This window comes from Psittacula echo (assembly GCF_963264785.1).
Source record: "Psittacula echo genome assembly, chromosome: 9".
Classification (NCBI taxonomy): domain Eukaryota; kingdom Metazoa; phylum Chordata; class Aves; order Psittaciformes; family Psittacidae; genus Psittacula; species Psittacula echo.
This window is the reverse complement of record NC_137745.1, coordinates 11,676,120-11,698,643: the sequence shown is the minus strand read 5'-3', so window position 1 is coordinate 11,698,643 and position 22,524 is coordinate 11,676,120. Positions and strand designations below refer to the sequence as shown.

The 22,524-nt window shown below is 36.5% G+C and overlaps 1 protein-coding gene across 1 annotated transcript in view; it reads right to left on the bottom strand.

The window, feature by feature from the left end:
- Nucleotides 1-19,512, bottom strand: part of LOC308224888 (contactin-6-like) — a gene marked incomplete at both ends in the record, with an annotated part of 114,064 nt that extends 94,552 nt beyond the window's left edge. Inside the window, 1 exon segment of the mRNA XM_080625210.1 lies at nt 19,458-19,512. Within this exon segment, the coding sequence (XP_080481336.1) occupies nt 19,458-19,512 (55 nt within the window).
- Nucleotides 19,513-22,524: the final 3,012 nt, after the last annotated feature.

The following is a 22,524-nucleotide window of genomic DNA, read 5'->3' as shown; positions in this document are numbered from 1 at the left end:
AGGCTTCCCTTTTTTCTCTCTCAATGACATTCAGTTCTTAATCAGAGAATGAAGCAGTAGACATACACAAAGAGAAATTAGATGTTACAGGTTTGAGCAGGCAGAAGCAATCTAAAATCTGGAGAATTTTCCCAAAAGGGCTTTCAACTTTTGTGTGTTTTCTCCCTTCAGACACTGACGTGCAGAGGTCCAGAGACACAGGGCTCCTTTCAAGTCTCAATTCCTATTGAATTGGGAGTAGTGGTCTCTGGCTCACCTAGAGAATCACGGTCTAGATTTGAGTTTGGAGATGTAACTGTCAAGACCAAAATAGTGCTGCTTCTGCTTCTCCAGCCCTAGTAAATGGCACAAAAGTGTTAAATGTCTTCATTGAAAACAATTCTGTAGACCCTAAATTTATTCCTTGAGAAATTATTCAAATATTCCAATATTTTTCCTAATATCGAAGCATAACCTGTATGGTGGTGTAGGTAGGGTGATCTGAGACTAATGTGCCAAGCAATGCACTCAGGTTATACAATAACCGCACATTTTCCTGAAGTACCTGGGTGTGAAAATGAACAATGAAAGTATAAAATATTACTTTAATTGCTAATATTGCCAGCTGTCAGGACTGCCAAAATCTAGCATATAAAAATATGTGATATATCACAGGTAATAATTATTATGCAAAACTGACCATATTGAATTAGAAGTCTTGTTCCATTAAATATATATTGACAAAAAAATTTGTCAAAATCTGATGCTTCAAACATTTTTAACAGTTCTGTTATGATAACCAGTATTGCCTCAACACTTTGAGATAACTTTCTGTAATTATAATTGGGTATCAGTGAATTTATTACCCATCTGCATTCTGGGCTGACATATACACACGTTCTAATTCCAAAATAATTAAGGATGGATCTCTAAATGCCAAAATGTGATGTTTTTCATCATTTCATACTGAGTATAACAATCAAACTCTTACTTCTGATTTATATGATACTGACTGCATTCAAAACAAAAACAAAATGTTCCCTAAAGATTTCAGACCACAAGTTCAAGCTACAGTAAGGAGACTTGCTGATAATGGATGTATTCTGGATAGCATTCAATGGAGCTTCACTAATTTACGCCTTTGGCTACAGATGAACACAGATTTATGAACAATTCTTTGTGGAGATACGTGTAAAGGTACAATAGCCTGAATAGGTATAGGGGTTATGAACACACTAGTCTGGGAACTGTATTAAAAATGTAGTATTTTATTAAAAAATAAATAATGTGTGAGTAACAATGCTAGAATTACTACTTGCACATGACTTCATTGGCTTTATGGAAATATTTTATGAATACTTTAGTGCTGTTATGCAAGATGTAGGCAAGATGAAGGAAGCCTTTTCATCTGTGTAGATGATTTGCTTTGTGTCATGCACTTGGTCATGTCCTTCAGGTACAGAACTATTGTGGAACAAACATCTAATTACAGAGACAAATATCCACAATGAAGTTAGAGGGATGTGTCTTTATGATGTATAGTAATCCTGATGTGCACTCTTCTCAATGAAATTTCATTAGTTTTTGTGTTACTAGGCAAGATGAATAAATAATAGCGAACCTTTTCCAATCTACTGCACAAGCATTTTGTTCACTGTAATTTCAGTTATAAGTGAGACCTAGATTCAATGACAGATACTGTTTGCTGCATTGTACTGTTCTAATATTCATTTGGCACTGTTGCCAAACTGACTGAAGACTTAATTCAATAATTTATAATACAGGAAAAGGTAACAGCTATATCATTTAATATCCTGCCAGTTAAATAAATCCAGAACTTTGTTTCTCTGTAACTTTTTTATTGTGCATAATAGAACTGTGCTTTACTGTCTTAGAAGGATGGTGATTAAGCTCAGACAATTTTTGTCACTGCTAGTGTTGGTCAGCTCTGGGGTTTTGTGTAATGACTCCAAAACTCCATTGCAACTACTGATCAATGCTCTGTAAAGAGGAGCTACTAAGTTGACTAAGCATGTAACACTATGGCAAGCTACAGTTCTGCTTATGCTCAAAAGAGGGAGGGGAAGTAAGAAAGATAACATTTTATTCCAGCCTTTAAGCTTCATTTCAGACACAATTCAGTCTTTTCATTAAGCATCTTGCTTTGCCAGCCCTATGCTCCCATCCAGTGACTCTGGAGACACAGAGAGACAAAGGCAATTGCTCCATCGCCTCCATCCTCCAGATCCTGAGGAAGCTTAGGGGCAGGAATAGCTCTGTCTCTCTTTTTTCCTCTTTTCCTATGTTAGGGCAAATCATCTGAGTGGTTCCAAGAAGGTAGACTAAAATGCATTATTCCTCTGCCTCCCTGGTTTTGGCTAGCCTGAGGTATGTGGGTCAACCAAGCTGTTTAATCTTCAAGCTCATTTACGCAAATCTTTGCCATCTTTCATAGCACCCTTCTTACTACCCTATGGCAAAAAGACCTGGGGAATCTGCTGGAAAAATACTGATCAAATATGACTGAGTGTATGAGGACACCTTTTTTTTTTTTTTTTTTTTTTTTTTTAATTTCCCCTGGTGTGACTGTAATTTCAGTACAGAAACGTGCAGCAGCCTGATGAATGCTATGTCTAGCTAGCATTCTTATAGCTGGCGGTAGATACAATTTCATGCTTCATCCATTTTTTTTCTATGTAAAGACTACGAGACAAAGTGTTTTGAAGTCAAGGAAAGCCATTCATAAACTTCAATGGGCAATGGATCAACCCCTACTGAACAAAATATAAGGAACTGATGCTCCATTTTTTCTTAAAAATCTTCTCTGTGTGTGTGAAACACTACTATGTAACATATATTTATCCTATATTGATGCATGCATATAGTTATATAGCACATATACATCCTTGCAAACAATTATACACGCACACATTGTAGGGAAAGAGGGAAGAGATCTGCTAAGAATGTCTCTTTGCTCTTTATATTGGCTGCAAACCATTTAATAACTTATAATTGGTGTGCTAATAATATGGAGTTTGAGAACTGTACCAATTTGGTATGCAATAGCTACTGGATATTGATGGCAGCTGCGTTATGTTCAGCAGCAAAGATCCAGCCACAATGGAAGGAAAAAGAAATGAAAAAGGTTACTTTGCAAATAGTTTGAATATAGAAAAGCAAACAACAATTCCTCTTTTTTTTCCAGAGGGCACGCTTCATAATTCCCATTTATGTTAAATAAGAAAAAACATGTTGTAATGTGAACTAGTGTTTTGGTTTTTGCAGTATTATGAGTCCCAGACCTTGTAGAAAGCTAGATACAATCACCATTATAGGGGACTTAAATTGCAGGTGGATGTTTAAACCCTGTGTGCATGTTATTTACATTTTGCTTATTTACTTTGAATAACTGGAACAAAATGGCTGATTCAGAGATGCTTGCTTTTCCCACTAGGGCTTAAATAACTGGCATGAATAAAGCTAGTCAGCAACTAGCTGCAAGAACTTGACATCAGAAAAGAGTTTTCATGTAGATAAGAAGGTTTATATTCTGGAATAATGCTTAGAAGTTACAGAGATAATGAAAATCATTTAACAGCAAGTGAAGAGAATTTTTGGAGTCCCAATTACTACCATGGCAAAAATCTTCAGGACACAAGAAGCTCTGATACAGAAATTTCAGGCTGCCACCTACTTCTTACTTTCAGATGATTGATAACTTGGGAATAAAACCTTGAGAAATAAATCATTTTAAGCAATGATCCAGACAAGATTAAAAGGGTCTTTATTTTCTTACATATAATTGAAGAGGAATGCAAGAGGTATTTATGACATTTTAAACCTAAGGCTGATACTGATATAAATTAGATTAATCAGGCAGGATATTATAGAAATATTTATCATTTTGACTGATTTACATATGCTTGCTATCACAGTATTGACATCCATTTAGTAGATTAAAACTAAATTTAGAACTTGAGCAAAAAAAAAATGGACTTTCTTGACCAAAAATCAGTCTATTGCAAAGTTGACTATTGGCCAGAGAAGAAACTCAAGGTTCAGGTAGAAATAGCTGTTCATTTTCCCTCTTAGCCCTTTGTGTTGCCATACAAATAGAGAACCTCTGCTTGGTGTGTGGTGTGCAGCACACTTCTCTGCTCCCAGGAGATTTTGCTTGATTGTGTCCACTGTCCAGACCAAAAAAGTCTTCCTGGTTCAGGTCTGTTTTGGTCATTGCATGTAGTGTAAAAGTAGTATATGCAACGTAGTAGTCAAGCTACATGCCATCTCAGCTCTTATGCTCTTCTTCAGGTATCTGCTTTTGGTTGGCTGTCATATAATCAGTTGGATGCATCTGCAGTCTGAGCCAAGATGGCTGTTTTGATGAGATGTACTTTCTCAAGCAGCATCACCTGCAGATCAGACTCACCCTTAGAATATTTATGTTTAATTACTATTTTGGCTTCCTGGCAAAAAAAAAAAAAAAAAAAAAAAAAAAAAAAAAAATCACAACTATCATAAGCAGCAGAAGGGAAATAGTGATTTAAACAGTCTGTATCTCAGAAAAATCTGGTTGGGATTTAATGGAAAATAGCTTTACCATTAGCCACTGCATTTCAGAAACCTGCTGAAAACAACGAGGTGCAATGACTCCCATGAAAAGGCATCATGATCCTCTATCATGGAAAATATTAGGCAACCAAAATATCATTAGCATTGTATATTTTGTTACTGTGTCAAGCACAGAAAGCTCCCAGGCACTTTTAGAATAAATAGAATAAATGGAGATAAATGAAACTGAACTCTGTTAAATACCATCAACTAAGATCTGCTTTATTACTTGCAATTAAACAGTGAAAGTCAAAACACAAGCTATCATTATCACTCATTGATTAAAAACCAGTTAGAACATTGCATTTCAAACTAGCCTACCACTTTGCTCGTTACGCCTTTCCGCATGGACAACAGCACAATATTTCAGAAATAATTAGGAACACAGCATAAGCGATCAGTGCTAATGTTCTCAAATAAAATTGCCAAAGCAAATGGCTATAGATCAGCCAAAAGGCACTATTTGAAGCCATCATCTTTTGTGACTATCCAATATCTTCATGATGATCATATTCTGAGCAAACACAAATGAAGTTAAAGTCATTTTAAGTAAAGACATCCTAAAATTTAGCAGGAGGTACAAACATAATTTTGTAAATGCTCCATTTTTAAAAAATAACTGCTAGAAATTGAATTGCTCAGGCAATTTTTGTCTCTGGTCTCTGTTTTAAAGGAGCTAATATCAACATTTCTGATATACTGCAAGCTGGCAATGTCTTACTGTCAAATTACTGTTCTTTTCCATTCAAGTAAAAAATGACCTTTATCTGATCTATTCTCAAATAAATGACAGCATAAATAGCAAAACAATACCCAGCTGAGAGGAGTTAAAAAAAATGCAGGTTGATAGGGCTGCAAAGAAGTTCTGCTTTGGAGCAGAGACAGAATGGTAAGGGTTCAGTTGGCAGGGCTTGGATCCAGGTATGTATGAAAGGGAAACCTTGCTGTCCATGTTAGAAAAGCCTTGGGAAAATTGGAGAGACCTACCATTATGCTTTTAAGCCAGCCTCTTTCCCCTTCTCATGTTGATTCCTGACATCATTTCAATGCTATACTGTAACAAGCAGCAGTAGTCCAAAATGCAATTTTCTAGGTGTCCCTGTTAATTCTTCTTGCAGCACTCACTCCAGAGAAAAGCCTCCAGAGCGTGGGATGATATGCCACCTGGGGAGGTTTTGTGTGATATGTCTTCTTGTGTGCATATGTTTCCAGAGGAGAATCAGAAATGTTTTTAATAAGCAGATACAAAAAAATCCTGTATCTCAGGTACCTGCTCAATTGCCAGGTCTAGCTTAGCTGGCTGATATCTCATTACCCTCTTAGCTGCTTCCTTTTAGCTCTACTTTTATTATTTGTTGTAATCTGGCAATTTTAAAAAACAGGAATGCTTTATTGATAAAAAGTAATTTTGATAAAAATGTATTTCTATTTTAATCCAGATCTTAAATTTCAAATCAAGCCTTTGCCTATGTTATCATCAAAATTATTCTGCAAAACTATTTTTCCAGCTGGGATTTACATTGAAACCTCTATGCTAGTGTAGATAATGCTTGGGGCAGGCTTTGGATTCTATCCTTGCCCATTATTTCACTTAAACTCGCAAAGCTCACAAAAACTAATCTAAGGCTTATGCCTTCTCACCACTTGAAAACATTGCAGAAATGACAGCATGAGTGCAGGCAGAAGAACTGAGTCCAGGGTCCAGGTTTAGGGCCTCCCTGCACTGATCTCAGTCCACTAAGTTCTCTGCAATTTTGTAAAATTTCACTGTTTGGGCTGGAAACAGAAATAGAGATCAGACAATTTACATTCTGAATAGCCTGATGGGAGCTTTAGTGCTGGGACAATAATGAAATGCAGGGAAAACATTTCATATGTATTACTTTTCAGTAATTTTTCTCTAATCCAAAAATCACAAAAATGCTGTAATTCTGCGGAAATCTTGCATACTTGGATTGCATATTTTTCCCAGCTACAGTAGTAACTGATAACAGGCTGCTAAATTACTGCTTAATAAACTACTAAATGAGTGCCATCTAAGATAACAGGGCATTAAATGACAACTATTCAGGGAAAAAGTAGAAGTGCAGAAAGAACTGCAAGAGAGCTCTCTGCGTAGAAGGAAATTGGATTAGTCATCTCATCTACCCTAGTGGTGAAATTCAAACTGAAGTAGATTTGAAAAAAAGGAAAGTGGCTTGATGCCATGATGTGTGTAAGGAAGAAGTGCACTCAGTGCAGGAGCTGCTTCTCATCATAACAAACTTGAGCTGGGGCAGAGAGTATTTCAATTATGGGGCTAATATGAGCAGTAAAGTGTAATAAATGCAACTTCACTCCCCACAATAAAATAAAGTGCAGAGTAAAAATCCAAGAAGCTTTAACTAATATAAAGGTGTTATAAATAAAAATAAATCAAAACAGGGAGAGGTGGTAGAGAATTCAGCTTGTAAAGACAAAAATCCAGGTGTTACTTGAATTTGTGCTCTTGATCCCCTTATTTCAGTGGGTTTTAGGTGTTTAAGTGCCTGTCTTCTTATAAGGTTAGGCCCCTGATCAAAACCAGTGGAAAGGCACCATAAAGTGGTCCCTCACTATGAGGGACTGACTGCTCTGTTTCAGTCCATACATCACAGCCTTGTGTCATCTGTCTGCAAGAAAGGTTGTCCCAGAAGACTGAGAACATATTTGCTTGACTTGTAGTAGCTGGAAAATTGTATCATCTTGACTGATACTTAATGTGTCTGCTGTGTAGTATCACCACTAGAGTTATGACAAACTGCCTGAAGGCATATTTCTGTGGAATGACATAATCAATGATAGATACTTCTCTAATTTAGGTAGGTTTAGATTCCAGAGTTCTAAAGAAAGTAGGGTATTACACGTTTCCTCTCTTCAACAATTATATCCAACCAAATTTATAACATGTCTTTGTTTAAACAAATTTATTTTCTGTGTGCTAGTATTTCCACTTATGTGTTATCTTAAAAACTGTATTAACATTTTGGTAAAACATCAGTGCAATATAGCATTGTTGGTTTATTTTTTTGACTTGCAGTGAAAGTCTGGTTTTGGCCTGAAAAAACTGCTCTTTTCTCAACTTCTCCCTATAAATTAGTTATGTATATGTACAGTGCAGTGTTTTACACATATCAGACTGTGACATAAAACCTTGAAAAAGGTTAGGTTTATTTTAAATATATATGAATTTCAATTGATTTTTCAAGTCATGTGGTTTAGATTTTTAGCCAAAACTGTAAACCCAACTTATTTTAAAGCATAAAGGATGAACTAGGCTGGATTCTGTTCACAGGATTTCATTTTTTTCTATACAAATACATGGTGCTTACCTTTCACGTCATTCTTGGTCTGTAAAACACAGTAACATGTAAAAATTTAAGGACCTGAGCATTTAACTTACGAAGGAATTAAATTCAAATCTTCAATATCTTTTGATATGCAGCTATCTGTCCCTGGAGGTGCTCAAAAATTGTAGAGATGAAGATTATTTATGTGAAAGCTTACCCAGCTCCTGAAGTTGTACTTCTCTACATCTCCAGAAATTATTACTTTAAACATGCCATACAAAGTCTTGAAAATAGATATGGGAAGAAAAATTAACTTGGAATCCCGATAAAATTCATATGGCTTTGGATTTTACAGGGAGTGTTTATATATGATTTGTTATAAAAGGATAATTCCAAGAGTAATAGCAAAACTGGGTTTGCATTCTGTACTTTGAAATGTGTTTTAATAATATGGAGGTATTCCTGGTCTCTAGATGTCACTGGGACTTTTAGTGCTATTGGATTATTCTTAGACTCTCTAAAGAGAAGATATTATAGTTATTGGTCAGTAAGCTTTACAATTCAGTGGCATCATTGGGAATAAAAACTATTTCATTTTGTGATTAATACGATATTAAAGAGAAGTACCTTTCTTTAAGGCAAATGTGTGGAGTACATATGCACCACCATTTTAATTGCAACACTACACACAATTTGATACACTGTCAACTTATCTTCAGGAGAGGCTGGGGGTTAATTTAGTGAAAAAAAATAAATATAGACTAATTAGAAGAGGACAAGTCACAGCTGATAAGGTCACTTGTCTGGTAAATATGAATCCAATATCTATTGCATAAATGACTGCATTGTCTCTGGCCTAGAGCAAACTATTTGTGTTTCACAAAACCACAAATGTTTACAACAAAGATGCAGAGAAAACTCTTTTCTTTCTACTATGTTCAGTGTAAAGCAGAATAAATCTAATTAGAACAAGGTATAATGTTATATTCTGCTTTAAGTTGCATTATACCATCAGTGATTTTTGTAGATTTATACTAATATGACTCAAATATGGAGCTGATTAATGCTAAAAAAACATTACTAGGGATTAACCCCTGCAGATTTTTTCACATTGCTTGCACTGGTATACATTTTTTTATAAGCTGTAGGAGAAGTAATCAATCATCAAAAACTATTTGGCATAAGTGTATGAAGTGAGACAATATTAGAGAATAAAGAAATTGCATTCCATAAATCACTTTCGTATTGATGGGAAGGACATCTCAGCACGTGAGTCAAAGCTTGGATAGGTTTTACTCTAAGCTGCAAAGTCATTTTCCAGGGTGAGTTCAGGCCACAGTCTATGAGATGGAGACAGTACTGCTGTCTGAGTGGAGGGGCAGCCAGGGTGTCTGTTAAGAGAGTGAAACAATATAAACAAAACCTGTGCAAAAGCACACAGCAATCCTGCAAAGGGGAAGCCAGTGGGCAGCCACTGGCAGCAAAACAAGGGGCTCAGGGTGACATCCCTACCAGGTGAATTGTGACTTCAGTCCAGTCTGCATATGCTTGTAACGGTACTGGTAACTGCAGCTTTCTTGGTATTGCCTGCCTAAGCAGAAATGCAAATGAACTAATGAAGATACAGAAATCAGATTTTATGTAACTGTGGCACTGGTGTGCAAGTGTAAAGTACATGTGTGTGTAGAATAGCTCAGGCATAGCAGTTCCACTAGAAATATTTGCTACCTTGTCACCCCTTTTTACTCTCCACTAAAATGACTACAGAATGAATCTCACAGAAACAAATGACGTTTCTGGTTTTCCTGGAATTGTATATAATGTTTGCAATATGCAGAATACATCAGATGTCCTATCACTTAAAGAGAATCATACTTACTCCAGGCACATATCTAAAAGACCCTAGCCATTAACATGAGTTTTCACTAATGACTGAAGAATGAGCTTTTTGTGTCTTCTTTTTGTTTGGCAGCCAAAGTAAATAATGGCACATAATGAAATGGTGTTGCTTATTTATAGAAGATATCCCAAGAAATAGTATGACAGACAGATCTAATCTTACACGCATGTGTTTTGTGAAGAGATTTTAAAGCTATTATGACTTTCCTTGCTGTTATCTTGAATAGTTGTATTACTTGAGTAACCTTTCACTTTTCCCTCAAAACCCTCCTTCTTTTGTGCCTGGTTTAGAACCATCAAGTACAATTATTCTATTTCTAAAGGATTTTCAGGGTGCAGTGGAAGGTGCGTTTGTCATCACAAAAATACGTTTGTCTGTGAGAACTTTCCATTCTTACCAGCAGAAACTCACACCATGGCGAAGTTCACACCATGTCAAAGCTCACTGGAGTCTTGATTAAATGACCTGACTTACATAAGTAGAAATGAACGACTTGCAAGTAATTATAGCAGACTGAAAAGCAGGAGCGTGACGTTTGGAGCTAAACAATGTCACAGATAGGGCCTTAATTAGCAGCAAAAGTGATTTAGCAGGGTAATAGTCTAATACCAATTCAATTGCTACAAATCATTAATAACAATAAGCACAGAATAACCCAGATCCACTAACAATGAGATGCAATGTCTGTCAGAGGAAAATGTAGTGCCCCTTTAATAATGAGACTGTAATTAGAATAGAACAATAAAGCATATATTAATATTGAACAAAGGACAAAATATCATGGTATTATGCTATGCAGCAGGAAAAAGAAAGTCTTACTGTCAAAATTCAAAAAAGGTCTAAAAATCAAATACATAAAAATAAAGGCCTAGAGATTAGGATTAAAGTCTATAAATCTACTTCTTTATGCAAACCTAGTTGGACTTTAGACAGCTTCCTCCTTAGGCTGACCTATAAAGACTAGGACTGTCATCCCCAGGTGAACCTTGCACAGGTAGGGGGAAGCAGAGAGAACCAGAGCAGTGAGGGCTGCAGGTCTCCCATGTATCTGAGGTCTACCTCCACGTTCAAAAGTTGCCCTCTTACTTGCTCCCTTCTTAACTCTGCAAAAGAAGCTGTAGATAGCTTTATCTCTGTTTGGATCCTAATTATGATAACTATGTCATCAACTAGAGCAATTACTAATACAAATCCTGAAATGGTAGCTGTGGGTTTTTTCTCTGGTTCCTGAAACAGTATAATTCCATAATAGTTAAACTTTGCTTTTAATTTTAGGGAGAGGGGGGCAGAGAGTTTTAAATTTAACTCCAACATTTAATGAAAGAATCTAGAAAAAATGAGTTCTGGAAGATGAGGGGAAAAAAAACAACAAGATAAACAAAAAGAATTTATTTGCATTATTGTTTGATTGTTCAGGACTATAGTCTGATGGAAAATCTATACGTGGTCTGTGATTTTGTTTGTGTTTGGACCTGATAGAGCCAAAACCAGGAAAACTGTAGGATCTGAATGTAATAAGACCAATGCGAGGACTGTTTTACAGATGGTACAGATATAATAGCTTCAGTCAAAGAATGGTTCATCGCTATCTTTGATATTTTCATTAATCCAGACCCTACACAAGGCTCCACTAGAGTAATTCATCCATATTTTTCTCAAATTACAGATCAGCATGTGTCTCAGAACTGGCTTCCCATACACACCTCAGCAAGTAATTTTAGTGGTAATCACAAGAGTTTCTCTTCCAGATAGTAATGAAAAAATGCCTCACATTCCTAAGAGGTTTATTTTTGTAATGTAGGCATGATAACCACAGCCTAAATAACACTGTGTGGTTCAAAATTATTCTGTGAGCTCAAACTCTGTGACAACATTTTCTGTCCCAGGCAAGTGCCAGTGATAATAAAAACAAAAAAAATCTGTGTATAAATCTTTTTTCCCTGCCGAGAGATCGGAGGAAAAACCAAAACAGACGTTTGAAAAGCCCAGTGCCAGCAATTGTGGTAGCAAGCTCTCCCCAGGAATGTCAAGTAGTTATGAATGCAGTGAATTCCAAGAAGTTTTCAATGTTAATTTCTGCTCAACAAGAAACACACACACATAAACAGAGATCAATAGTTGCTAAATGAAAAAGAAGTAGCAAATCAATAACTAGAGACGTTTTATTTTCAAGCTTCTGCAAACAATGGAAAGGATGATCAGTCTGTGATTACGTGAAAGTAGCAGACATTGTTTCAGCTATTAAAAGTTAGTGAGCAAGGTCTTCACCCATGTCAGCATGTGCGGATCTGCTGGGTATGAATATTAAACAGCACAGAAATTTGATCTTGGTTTCCATTTCTAAGTAAAGCAGAATTAATAAGTTTTTGCGTTTCCAAGGTCTGAAAACAAGTTAAATCCTTCTCATTCTTACTCTCCACTTACATCACTTTTCCACTACTGGAAAATTATAGACTGCAGCTGGGTTTCTCTCCATTTTGTGTAGGACGTGTCCATCATTCTCACCATAATAAAACCTAAGGTTTCACTTGTCAGTTCTTCAATTGAGGCATTGGTTGTGAAGATAAAAAGATAATAAATTTTGCTATTAAACTTCAAGGGCTTCCATGTATTGGTAACTATTTGATTACCATAACGATATGTTGGATCAAGATGCAGCACGCTCAACTCTGAAATGGGGGATCTCAAAATCCAGCCATGTGGTTTTAGTTTAACATTGATAAACAAAATACCCTGCTCAAAAAGTGACCTCCGAGAAACAATGTCTTAAAAGTTAGCTTAAGAGGTAGCTTGCTATAGAAGTGAGAGATAAAACACAGGCTGTGGGCTTCTTTATGAAGGTTCCTAGGTGTGAACAAAATTAATGGATGAGGGAAATCCCCTGTATGATGTGTGAGGCTACAACAGATGTACAGTATATGGATGTGTATATATATATATGTCATATGTAACTGGTCTAGAGTTTTGGAAGCAGGCTCCCTGCCAAATATTCATATTAAATGGAAAAACTATATTCAAATCACATTTTACTTTAAAAAGTGTGCTTCAGCAAACTATTTCAGTGATATGTTATTGTACCATTTTAAGGTTGGGGTTTTTTATACTTAGATTTTCTGTTGCTGGCAACAGAAAATGCTCAAAGTATTTTAAGTGCTCAATCACCTGCTAATTTCAACTTCTTGGCAGTGATAATAGAGGAAAATTGCATCATCTTTGAAGCTGTTGCAAACAAAAACTGAAAAAGAAATATTTAATTATTTCTAAAATACCAGGATGTTATTTTACAAAGAAGCCTTTCTTACAGAGAGATGAAATAACTTGATACAAAACAGAAAGAAGTCATGTCAAATTCAAAGCATAGAGGAAAAAATGTAATGTAACTAATTGAAGACATTAGGAAATAGTAATTGTTTAAACCAGCCTAAAAATTGGTTAGGTCTTTCAGACTATAGAAGAGACGTATACACTAGAGTGATAAAGAAAACATAAAACTCTAGTAATGACTTCCATGAATTCCAGCATGCTCCACCTAACTTCAGGAACTGTAAATAACATCTTTCTGGCAGCTAAATCCATGCAACCTAAACTTTGAAAGTGCACCCTCAAAGAAGCACCTGAGCTCTAACTTCTTTTCACCATATGTCTGTGCACTCAAGAGACTTCAAAAAGGACTTTTTTCTTGGATATGAAGAATAATAAGGAAGATGTTTCTATAATGTGAGTCTAGCCATGTTATACAGTATTAAATTCTTATCATTCCCTGTTTCTAGCAGGCCAGTTTGATGTGATATGGTATGCTTGGGAAACACAGCAGTGTTGCACTCTGTTGCCCACTCAGATTAATGACAGCTTCAAGGTGGGTTTATGTCTGTTTAGTGAAAAGCTGCAAATCCCATTACATTCACTGAATATAAAAGGTGAGGCTTTCAGAAATGCAGAGCTTTGCCCTAATTCTTCCCTTTTCAAAGCAAGTGATAAGACTGCCATTACAATCTCTGGGGGCACAAAAATATCAATGCTGAGTCCTTCTCACTATCACACCAGCTAATTGCCACTAATGTCGGTTGTCACTTCCTTATTGAAGTTATTATCATTGCTGCATTGTCATTTCTTTCTGCATGTGCTTCATTATCATAGCAGGCAAAGCCACAAACTAGTGTTACTATATCCCTCTTTGAATTGAGTGGTGAGGGAAATAGTTATCTTAAACTCCATGGTGCTTTGTAACATCCTCCTGCTCAAGCAGCCAGCAAGTGGTAAAACCAGAAATTGCTCACAGGCTTCCTGCGCATTGTTCCTCTTTGTCACAAGAGGATTTGTCTTTTATGTTGCCTCGCACTGAGGACACAGATTCACATTTCTCACATATTGGCTTATTTTGTCTGGTTTTTTGCCCTTGAGTTAGAAACAGTTTGTGGTTCTGATAAGAGACAGGAAAGGGAAGTAGTAAAATTGCTTATTCTCATTCTTGTAATTAAATACAGAGGAACCAGTTCTGTGTAAGCCCTTCCAGAAATGAACAGGGGCAAGCAGCTCCATCTCTGTGATTCACCCACTATCTAGTTTAAAGCAATATTTTGGGTAATATTTTCCAAATGTAATGTCTGTAAAACTGGGTCATGTATTAGACAAATACCTTATGTCTCCTTCCTACCTATAATGTCTTTTTCCTTCATGTTGCACATGTTCTCATATCTCTTTTGATAACAGTATTTTTCCTGCTAGTATAAAAAATACTAAGTCCCAAGTTTGTACCTTAGTATATTGTGTGGCAGTTCGCAGAGTACTGGTTTTTAGCTGAGATGAGGCTGGCACATGTCAGACCCAGATAACTGATCCGTTGCATGTAAAGGTAAAGCAAGTGGGGTACCAGAGGAAGGTAAGGGTGAAGGTCATGCCAGTTAGCAAAAACTTTATGAAGTTTTTCTCAGGACAGAAATTAGGTAAAGCCTGTTAACATCAAATCAAATAACTGATTTCATAGTCCATCCTCTCTAAAAACAGTCACAGTCCCTCTTCCTCTGTCTTGCCAATAACAAACAAATTTGCAGTCTTTGAAATGGCAGGGGAAGGGCTGCCCACCTCTCTGTAGCTCAGCACCACTCTTTCACCTCCCTCAGCACTTTATCTTCGGGGCATCAGGCACGCACTTTTGCTGGCTTTGTTGTACCAGAGTATGTTTGTCATGCACTGATGTTGGGAAATGAGCTGAACCACATGGCACCTCATAAAATGGAAACAATGGTTTTTCTTTAAATGTCACTCTTCGCTCTCGTGAGAAGGTCATGGAGGTACCAGTCATCCTCTCCTGCCAGATGCTTGGAAGTAATTTACAGAAATACAGCTTTCAGGGTCACTGTTTCCCAAAGTCACAAAAACTTCCATGTTGTCCAAGGGAGACCTAATTATTATCGTTCTCTGACTCATCAGTAGGTATCTGAATGTCTCTGGTTGTTCAGAGAAATCTTAACATTTCCAGGCTGGACTAGTTTATCTCCACAGTTCACTGTTAGAAATAGCAGAGATGTCACTTGTCTTAAAATATATGGTCTGCTGTTCCATTCCTAAAGGTGCTGTTATGCTAACAATAAATCTGCAAGAGACTGCAGGCAGAGTCTAGGATGTGATGTATTCAATATTCATCATGCTGTGACCCAAAGGAGTATGAGGGCATTTTACATCATGAAATTTCTCTCCTTAATTTAGCAGTTTCGAAATGATGGGCCAAAATACAGCCTGGGAGATTGCAGTTGCCTCTTCAATTGAACTAAAGCCAATAAGCCAAAGGACTGTGTAAAAATACATTTACTGCCTCATTTTCAAACCAAAGGTTCAGACTGTCTGGTTTGGCTTTTAATATTTATATTGTCTATAGCTAATTTTAAGAGCCTGATAGCTTTTACTGACATTTTACTTTTTCATCTTCTTTACCCCTGGAAAACCTATTTGCTTCCATGATGGGGTCAAGAAAATCAGCGGAGCAAAGGACAGGTGCAAAGGCCATCTCTATATGCAAAACTGCATGTTTTTATTTGAAAGGCAGAAGACACCAGGAATCAGATAAAAAAGGGGTCATGACAGCCTTTAGAAATGGGAGGGACACAGAAAATTTGGAGAAGTTGTCCAGGAGGAAGGCAGAAACTGCAGAAATAATGAGATAACTCCTTTTCCTGAACAGCAAAGAGCCAAAGAGAACTGAAAGAAGGAAGCAGGGAAGCTCAGATATTTGCTATGAAACTGGTGCCAAAGAAGGACTGTACATAAGCTGCTGTGTAAGGAGCTACCAATCAACTTCTGTTCCCACAGTGTCATATACTTAGGTCAGACATTAGAAAATCAAACTGTGCCAGTTTCTCTTCTTGCCTAAGATCTGCAACCAGTATTTACCCTATATTCTTAAACTGAGTAATAGCAAGGGGTGGGAGAATGGCTTTTGCAACATATTTATGATCAAATTATTCCTTGCATTAGGACACTGGGCAGAATCTGTAAATCCTTTTTGACAGAGAAGGCATGGAGGGACCAGGGAGACAGACGGATGAGGTGCCTGTTGTATGGACAACATGCTGCAGAATCAGGCCTGGCACCCATTTCCAATTAGCAGTTTAAGGTGCAGTTGTTGGATATTTAAGACACCTTTTTCTCTCAAAATTATATTGCTGGCAACCAGCCTTGCACAATAGGTCCAGAGGAAGGAGCATGATAGGAGGAAAACTTGAGACAGTTTTGGTGCAAAGAAACAATTGTTTATTTCTTGAGCACTTTGGACACTTTACAGTTCATATCATCTTCTCAAAATTCTGTCTCAATCTTTAATCCAGAAAGAGAGGGCTCTTTCTTGACATATTAATATCAAGTAATGTTTAAATCCCAACAACAGTGTAAGAAAATAGTGTTCAGGCATCCTTGTAACAAGTACACAGAATTTAAAGTAATGATCTCTGAGTTTATCTTAATCAACCTTCTTGCCTCCAGTGCTCTGCTTAGATCAGATTATCTCATTTAAATAGCAATGGGTTATGAAAAAAAAGTCTAATCTGTTCCCTTGCTGTGTCACTCTATATGCATACATTATTTTATTTAATCCCCTAAGGCACTTGCAAGAAAACCCAAAGACCCTTGTCAAGTCACATAAAAAAAGTCTGCTGGAATATAAGGATGGGAGGGAATATTACTCTTTTGCAGTCTTTCCATATAGAGAGACTATAAAGGGTAATTTGGTTTTTGAGTAATTGAATTACTGTTTTGGGGGAGTAGTAACACCTAGCTCTGCTCTACAACCCATTTAATCCTTAGATTTATGTCAATATCATTTCAATTCCGTGTCTGATAGAACTGAGGTAGAAATGAAGAAATGACTGACCAATGTCATCTAACAACCTGAATTACCTTCCAAGCTCCAGCCCACAAGACTGCTCTGGTCAGCATCATGACTAGTTTCTAATTTTCCCACTTGGTCCTATTACTCCTAGATTGATGCAAACAGTCTGTGTAATAAAGAAGTTTTGCCAATAACTGCAGGTTTGACTGTTACAATCAAGCATATTTCAGAAAGCCATGTAGTGAAAATCAGCATAGCTCGACTGAAATCAATGGGGTTAATTTGTACCCAGGTATAAATTAACTTATCTCAGTGAAGACAGTGGGAGTTTTTGCTGTTCCTTTAATTGACATCAGGTTCAGGACAAAGGTGCAGCTGTGATCTACTCTTGGTGCCTGGGAATAGGGAACATTGAGATTTTTATCTATTGTTAAGTCTTCAAAAAAACACGTTAACGTAAAAGTGAGTTCCTAGTATCTTTTAACTCAGTTGGCTGAGGATACAGGTCTCATTAAAAGATGATCCTCCAGCAAGTAAGATGAAGATGACAAAATGTTTGAAAAATGAAAGCTTTGTGGAAAGATGTGAAGGAAAAGGTTATATTTGGAAATACAAAACATGGTATATAAATATCTTGTACATCACCAAGCTGTACTGCAACCCAGTGATTCATATTCCAGGATCACCACCTACTTCAGAACTGCTAAAAGCAATCAAGAAATTATAGGGGAATCCTGTACTCTCAATGACTGTACAAGTCCTTTGCTTAGACTGGTAAAGAAAGAAATGATCTGTAGGAAGTACTCAAGAAAGCTTCTCGATGCTGTGGTAGTGCAGTGGGCAATTAAAATGAAGATTGGGGTTCTAAACAGGTTGTGTTTTGTTCAGCGTATCTGGACCTATATGAGTAACTGCCTGCTTGATATCTCTACAAATACTTTAATATGAAGTCCTTAACATGTTGGCTGTTTGTTACTGAAATAGGCATTTAGTATTGATTTAACAGAAAGTCTGATCCTGAGATTTATATTTTTACCTGGGAAATTTTAGATAAAATATTATCTAGTTTAATTTAAGTATTTAAAAATACTACCAAAGTCTGCACTCTGATTCTGTCTCTTCATTTCAAACAGCTGCTGACTCCTGCACCACATAATTAATTTAAGTGTCATTTGAGGTTACTTTAATACAATTTCCTTGTAAGCACATGAGTAACATCCCAGCTATTTAGAGTTCAATACATTAATTGAAGATAAAAGGCAGTTGTCATGGTTTCTATCATAGACAAGTGTGACAGGTCAGGTCATCCCCAAATTCATTATAACCTCAACGATTCAGTTACCATTTTGTGTCTGTTTTTAAATGAATCTGTAATGAGTCACATAAGTTAATCCCATTTATATGGTTTTATGAAAAAGTATTGTCAAGTTATGTGCTTTGAATTAGAAGAAAGGTTCAAAAAAGGATGAAGTCAGAGTACCAAACCCTCACTGTGAACAATGCCCAACCAGGCAGAAATGAACATTTTACCTTACAGTATGTTAGCAACATGCTGACGTTTTAATTAAGCACCAGGGATATTTAAGGAGAATGAGGTAAAACAGTCTTGCTTTCCCCAACCACGCTGCCCTCTGAATGCAACCTGAGGACTGACAGGATGCCCAGCACTTGGTTCAGTGACAGGATAGGTTGCATGAGGGTCTATCATCACGCCAACTGGAGGCTAAGAAGGAACATTTGCATTTGCTTTGGTCATTAAGCAAGATTTTCTTTCATTTTTGGTGTTTATGTTTTGATAGTCCTTATGATTCTTACCTACTTTGACCTTCATGCATGAATGCTTTTATTTGTCTTTAAGTTAAATGTGATTTCAGTCAGGCCCTTTGCTAGTATGGAGGCATTTGAAGGCCATGATATTAAGTCTGGAATTTAAACCATCTATGCAACATTGCCATACACCTCACTAAACAGTTCTGGCTTTTAATCCACTCCATTTGCTGGCTTAAGAGTTAGTCATGCTATGACTAAGAAATGCCTTTCATGTGTATGTTGTTAGCCAAGTAATGATAAGTACTTTTTTCTCAATGTTACAGTTCAGAATATTTTTTAAAGTTATCACCTGGAGTACAGCTTTCTTATGATCTTGAAACGTGTTTTCCTGGTTCAAAGGCAGCATCTTGTGTTGCTTAAAATTAAAGTATGTCCTAACGGAAGCTCCTTAGTCACTTGTTCATGCGAGTAAGTACTGTTAGTTTTGGTAATTGCTTTTCCTTTCTAGAAGAATTATGATACTGATAAAGATTTATCAATCACAAACACTAATAGTGGAACATTTTACCTGTGCTGCAGCTCATGAATGGCAGCAGACTTATTAGTTTCCATAGCAACACCATCTCCACTTTCCAAGGTCAGAAATTCCTCCCATCCAATCAGTGGAAAATAAAGTGTTGCTTCCTGTGACTACCTTGATGTCCTGTAAAAACAGGAAGAGATCTTGAGTAATTAAAGCACAGATTCAAAATAAATACTCCAATTTTCCCCATGTAAAACCATGTTTGACTGTACCATTTAAAGACATTAAAAATGCAATAAATAGTCTAGATAGCATCATCCCAGCATGAAAAATCATTCCTAAATGACACAAAGCTGGCAACGAGATCAATTAAAATCATACATACTGTTTGAGACCCATCCATCCACTCCATGTGGTACAGAGATCATTTGCACAGAAGTGAGTTTCTCAAGTAAGAAAAAAAAATTGGCCAAAAGTTTCTGGATTAGAAGAAAGTATTTGCAAAAATGTGCTCTTCTTGACTCCTAAATCTTTGTAACACTTTATGATGTTTCTTACCCTATAGTGGTATGGCTTCTGTTCCCAAAAAGAATCCTTTTGTGAAGGTATTGCAACGTAAGCAGGTACTAATGCAAAATGGTAGGTCTCATATGGGAGGAGAGGGCAACAGAATGTCATATATACACTACGTAAAAGGAAACAACCAAGCTTCTTTTTGTTGACCTTTATTCTTCAGAAATGAAGCATTCACCCATAAGGATTTACATGGCAATTTGCTTTAATTTGCTTTGACATTTCAGTCAATATATGATGAATTTAACCAGGAAAAAAGTATCTGTTTGGCCTACACTCCCAAAGGGCAAACTAGTAATTTACTGTTGGGAATCACTTCATAAAACAGCTGAAACCAGAAATCACTTAATAAAATGGGTTTACAAAATCATAAAATCATTCTAAACCTTTTAAATGCCGAAAATTTTCCCCTGAGAAATACATTTATGATCCACACTTACAGATCCATATTCTCTTCTCACTTACCTCATTTTTCATACCAGTGTGAAAACTTACCATACAGGCTTGCCCTGAAACTTATTGTTAATAGGAGTGAGAAAGATGTTTTTCTTTAGAAAATTGAAAAGTTCAACTCTTTTGGAAATCATTTCACTTCTATAAGGGACCTAATTCTGTTCTTAGGTTTTTATAAACTTCACTTAAAAATAGTAGGTGGTCTCAGGGGAGACACATGTAAACCTGGTGCACCTTTGCTAGCTGCCATTTCAGGCAATGAATGATCAAACCTTGACACAAGCTTTCATGATTTAACAAAAAAAATAAAGGATGGAAAAAGCAGAGTTTCTTTTAACCTTCTATGAGGTCCTACTTCACACACATCTGGGGTCTGCTGAAGCACTTCGTGCATTTAAAAGTATAAATGGCTTCAGCCTTGTAAAAAAACCCAGAAATTTCATTCAATGCTTATTTCAAGAGCATTTCCCAGTGCTGCCTACTCTGGTCCCACCCAAGTCCTTTTCTTCAGGATTTCTCAAACAAATCCTGTTTCTGGTCATTACATATTTGGTGTGGGAGTTATTTTGTGCAGATCACCTGAAATTCATTTTAAAGATGCAAGAGTTGCCAAAGGCAATTACGGCTCAAAAGAAGAAGGACTTGAACCCTCCAATGTTACTCATGTTACCCAGGGGGAATATTCTGAATAACAAAAAAAATCACCGATAAAATCCAACTAACTGACCAGGTCCATTCTTTCCCAAGACACTTGCCCTTTCTTACAAGGACAGATCCTTCTGAAAAACTCCCTGCCTTCTATTCTTCTCTTTCTGGGTTATACATGAGTCTTTTGAAACTGAGAAGCAAGCACCCACTGCTGTCAATATCCGGAATATACACCCAAACATCTTTGTATTCATATCGGGTATTGATCAATCCTCAGCTCTGTATTTTTTCTGCTTCTAAGATTGAAAATTATGAGGCATTATTGTAAATATATATATACACACATTTCCTTTAAGTAACCCAACTGTTTTACTTATTTCTCTCAGACAAAAACAAGGACTTAACTGGCAAGCAGGCACTTACTAATTTTTACAACGTCTTTCCAACAGCAGCTTCCATGGGATTATTTACTGTCAAACTAAATCAAGAATAAATGAAAAAAATGAAATATTTATAGCATAAGAAAAATCTGGTTCAGACTAGAAATCCCAGACTGGCATTAAATCAAGAAATGTAACAAGATAAATTGTGCCATCATACTCTTTGTTTTCTGGATGTAACGCTATCACTTATTCTAATTGTTATGCCACAGTTTGAACAGTCGGTCTTAGATAGATAGATGGAAAACAAAGTATGTTAAATATGATCATGGGGGAAACATTACTTTCCCCCCTAAAAATACTGATCACATGTCCATTTTCTAACAGTATATAATTTACAAATACATTTTTTATGGAAGTAGTCAGCATAATTTTTTGTTGTTTTCCTGTTAGAAAGGACAAATCCATAGGAAAGGACTCAATCCTCAAATACTTTTTAGCTGTCACTTTTTCTTTTTATCTGTGGGGGAAGGAAAGATGTCTGTCTATCCCTGAGATGTCCAAATGCTATGTGTGGGACATACAGGGGTATATATGAAATGAAGAGCTAGAAACACTGTAGTGGAAAAAGGTGACTGAAATAAGTATGGGGAAAATACATCATTCGGCTATGGCTCTGCAGGCAGCACAGCACCAAGCTGCTGCCTGGATGGGTTGTGCAACAGCCACTTCTCATTGCAAATACTCTGAATAATATTGTAAAGAAAGAGCACAAAAGTATTGCTTTCATGAAATATTTCTTTTCAAATATGTGGAATATTGAAAATTTCAGTCTGAACATGGGATATGGGTAGATGTATTAACTTAGTGGCATTGCACTTTTAACACAGAGGGAAAGGCCTTTTTGTCATGTGTCTGAAGCTTGCAGTTGTATTGTTTTTTTCCCTTGGCAATGGAATTTAGAAAGAGATATGTTATAGATTCATTTACTAATTAAAAAGGTCTGACATATATTTAGTGCGTTAGCATAAGCATCAATATTTTCTTCTTTATTGAGC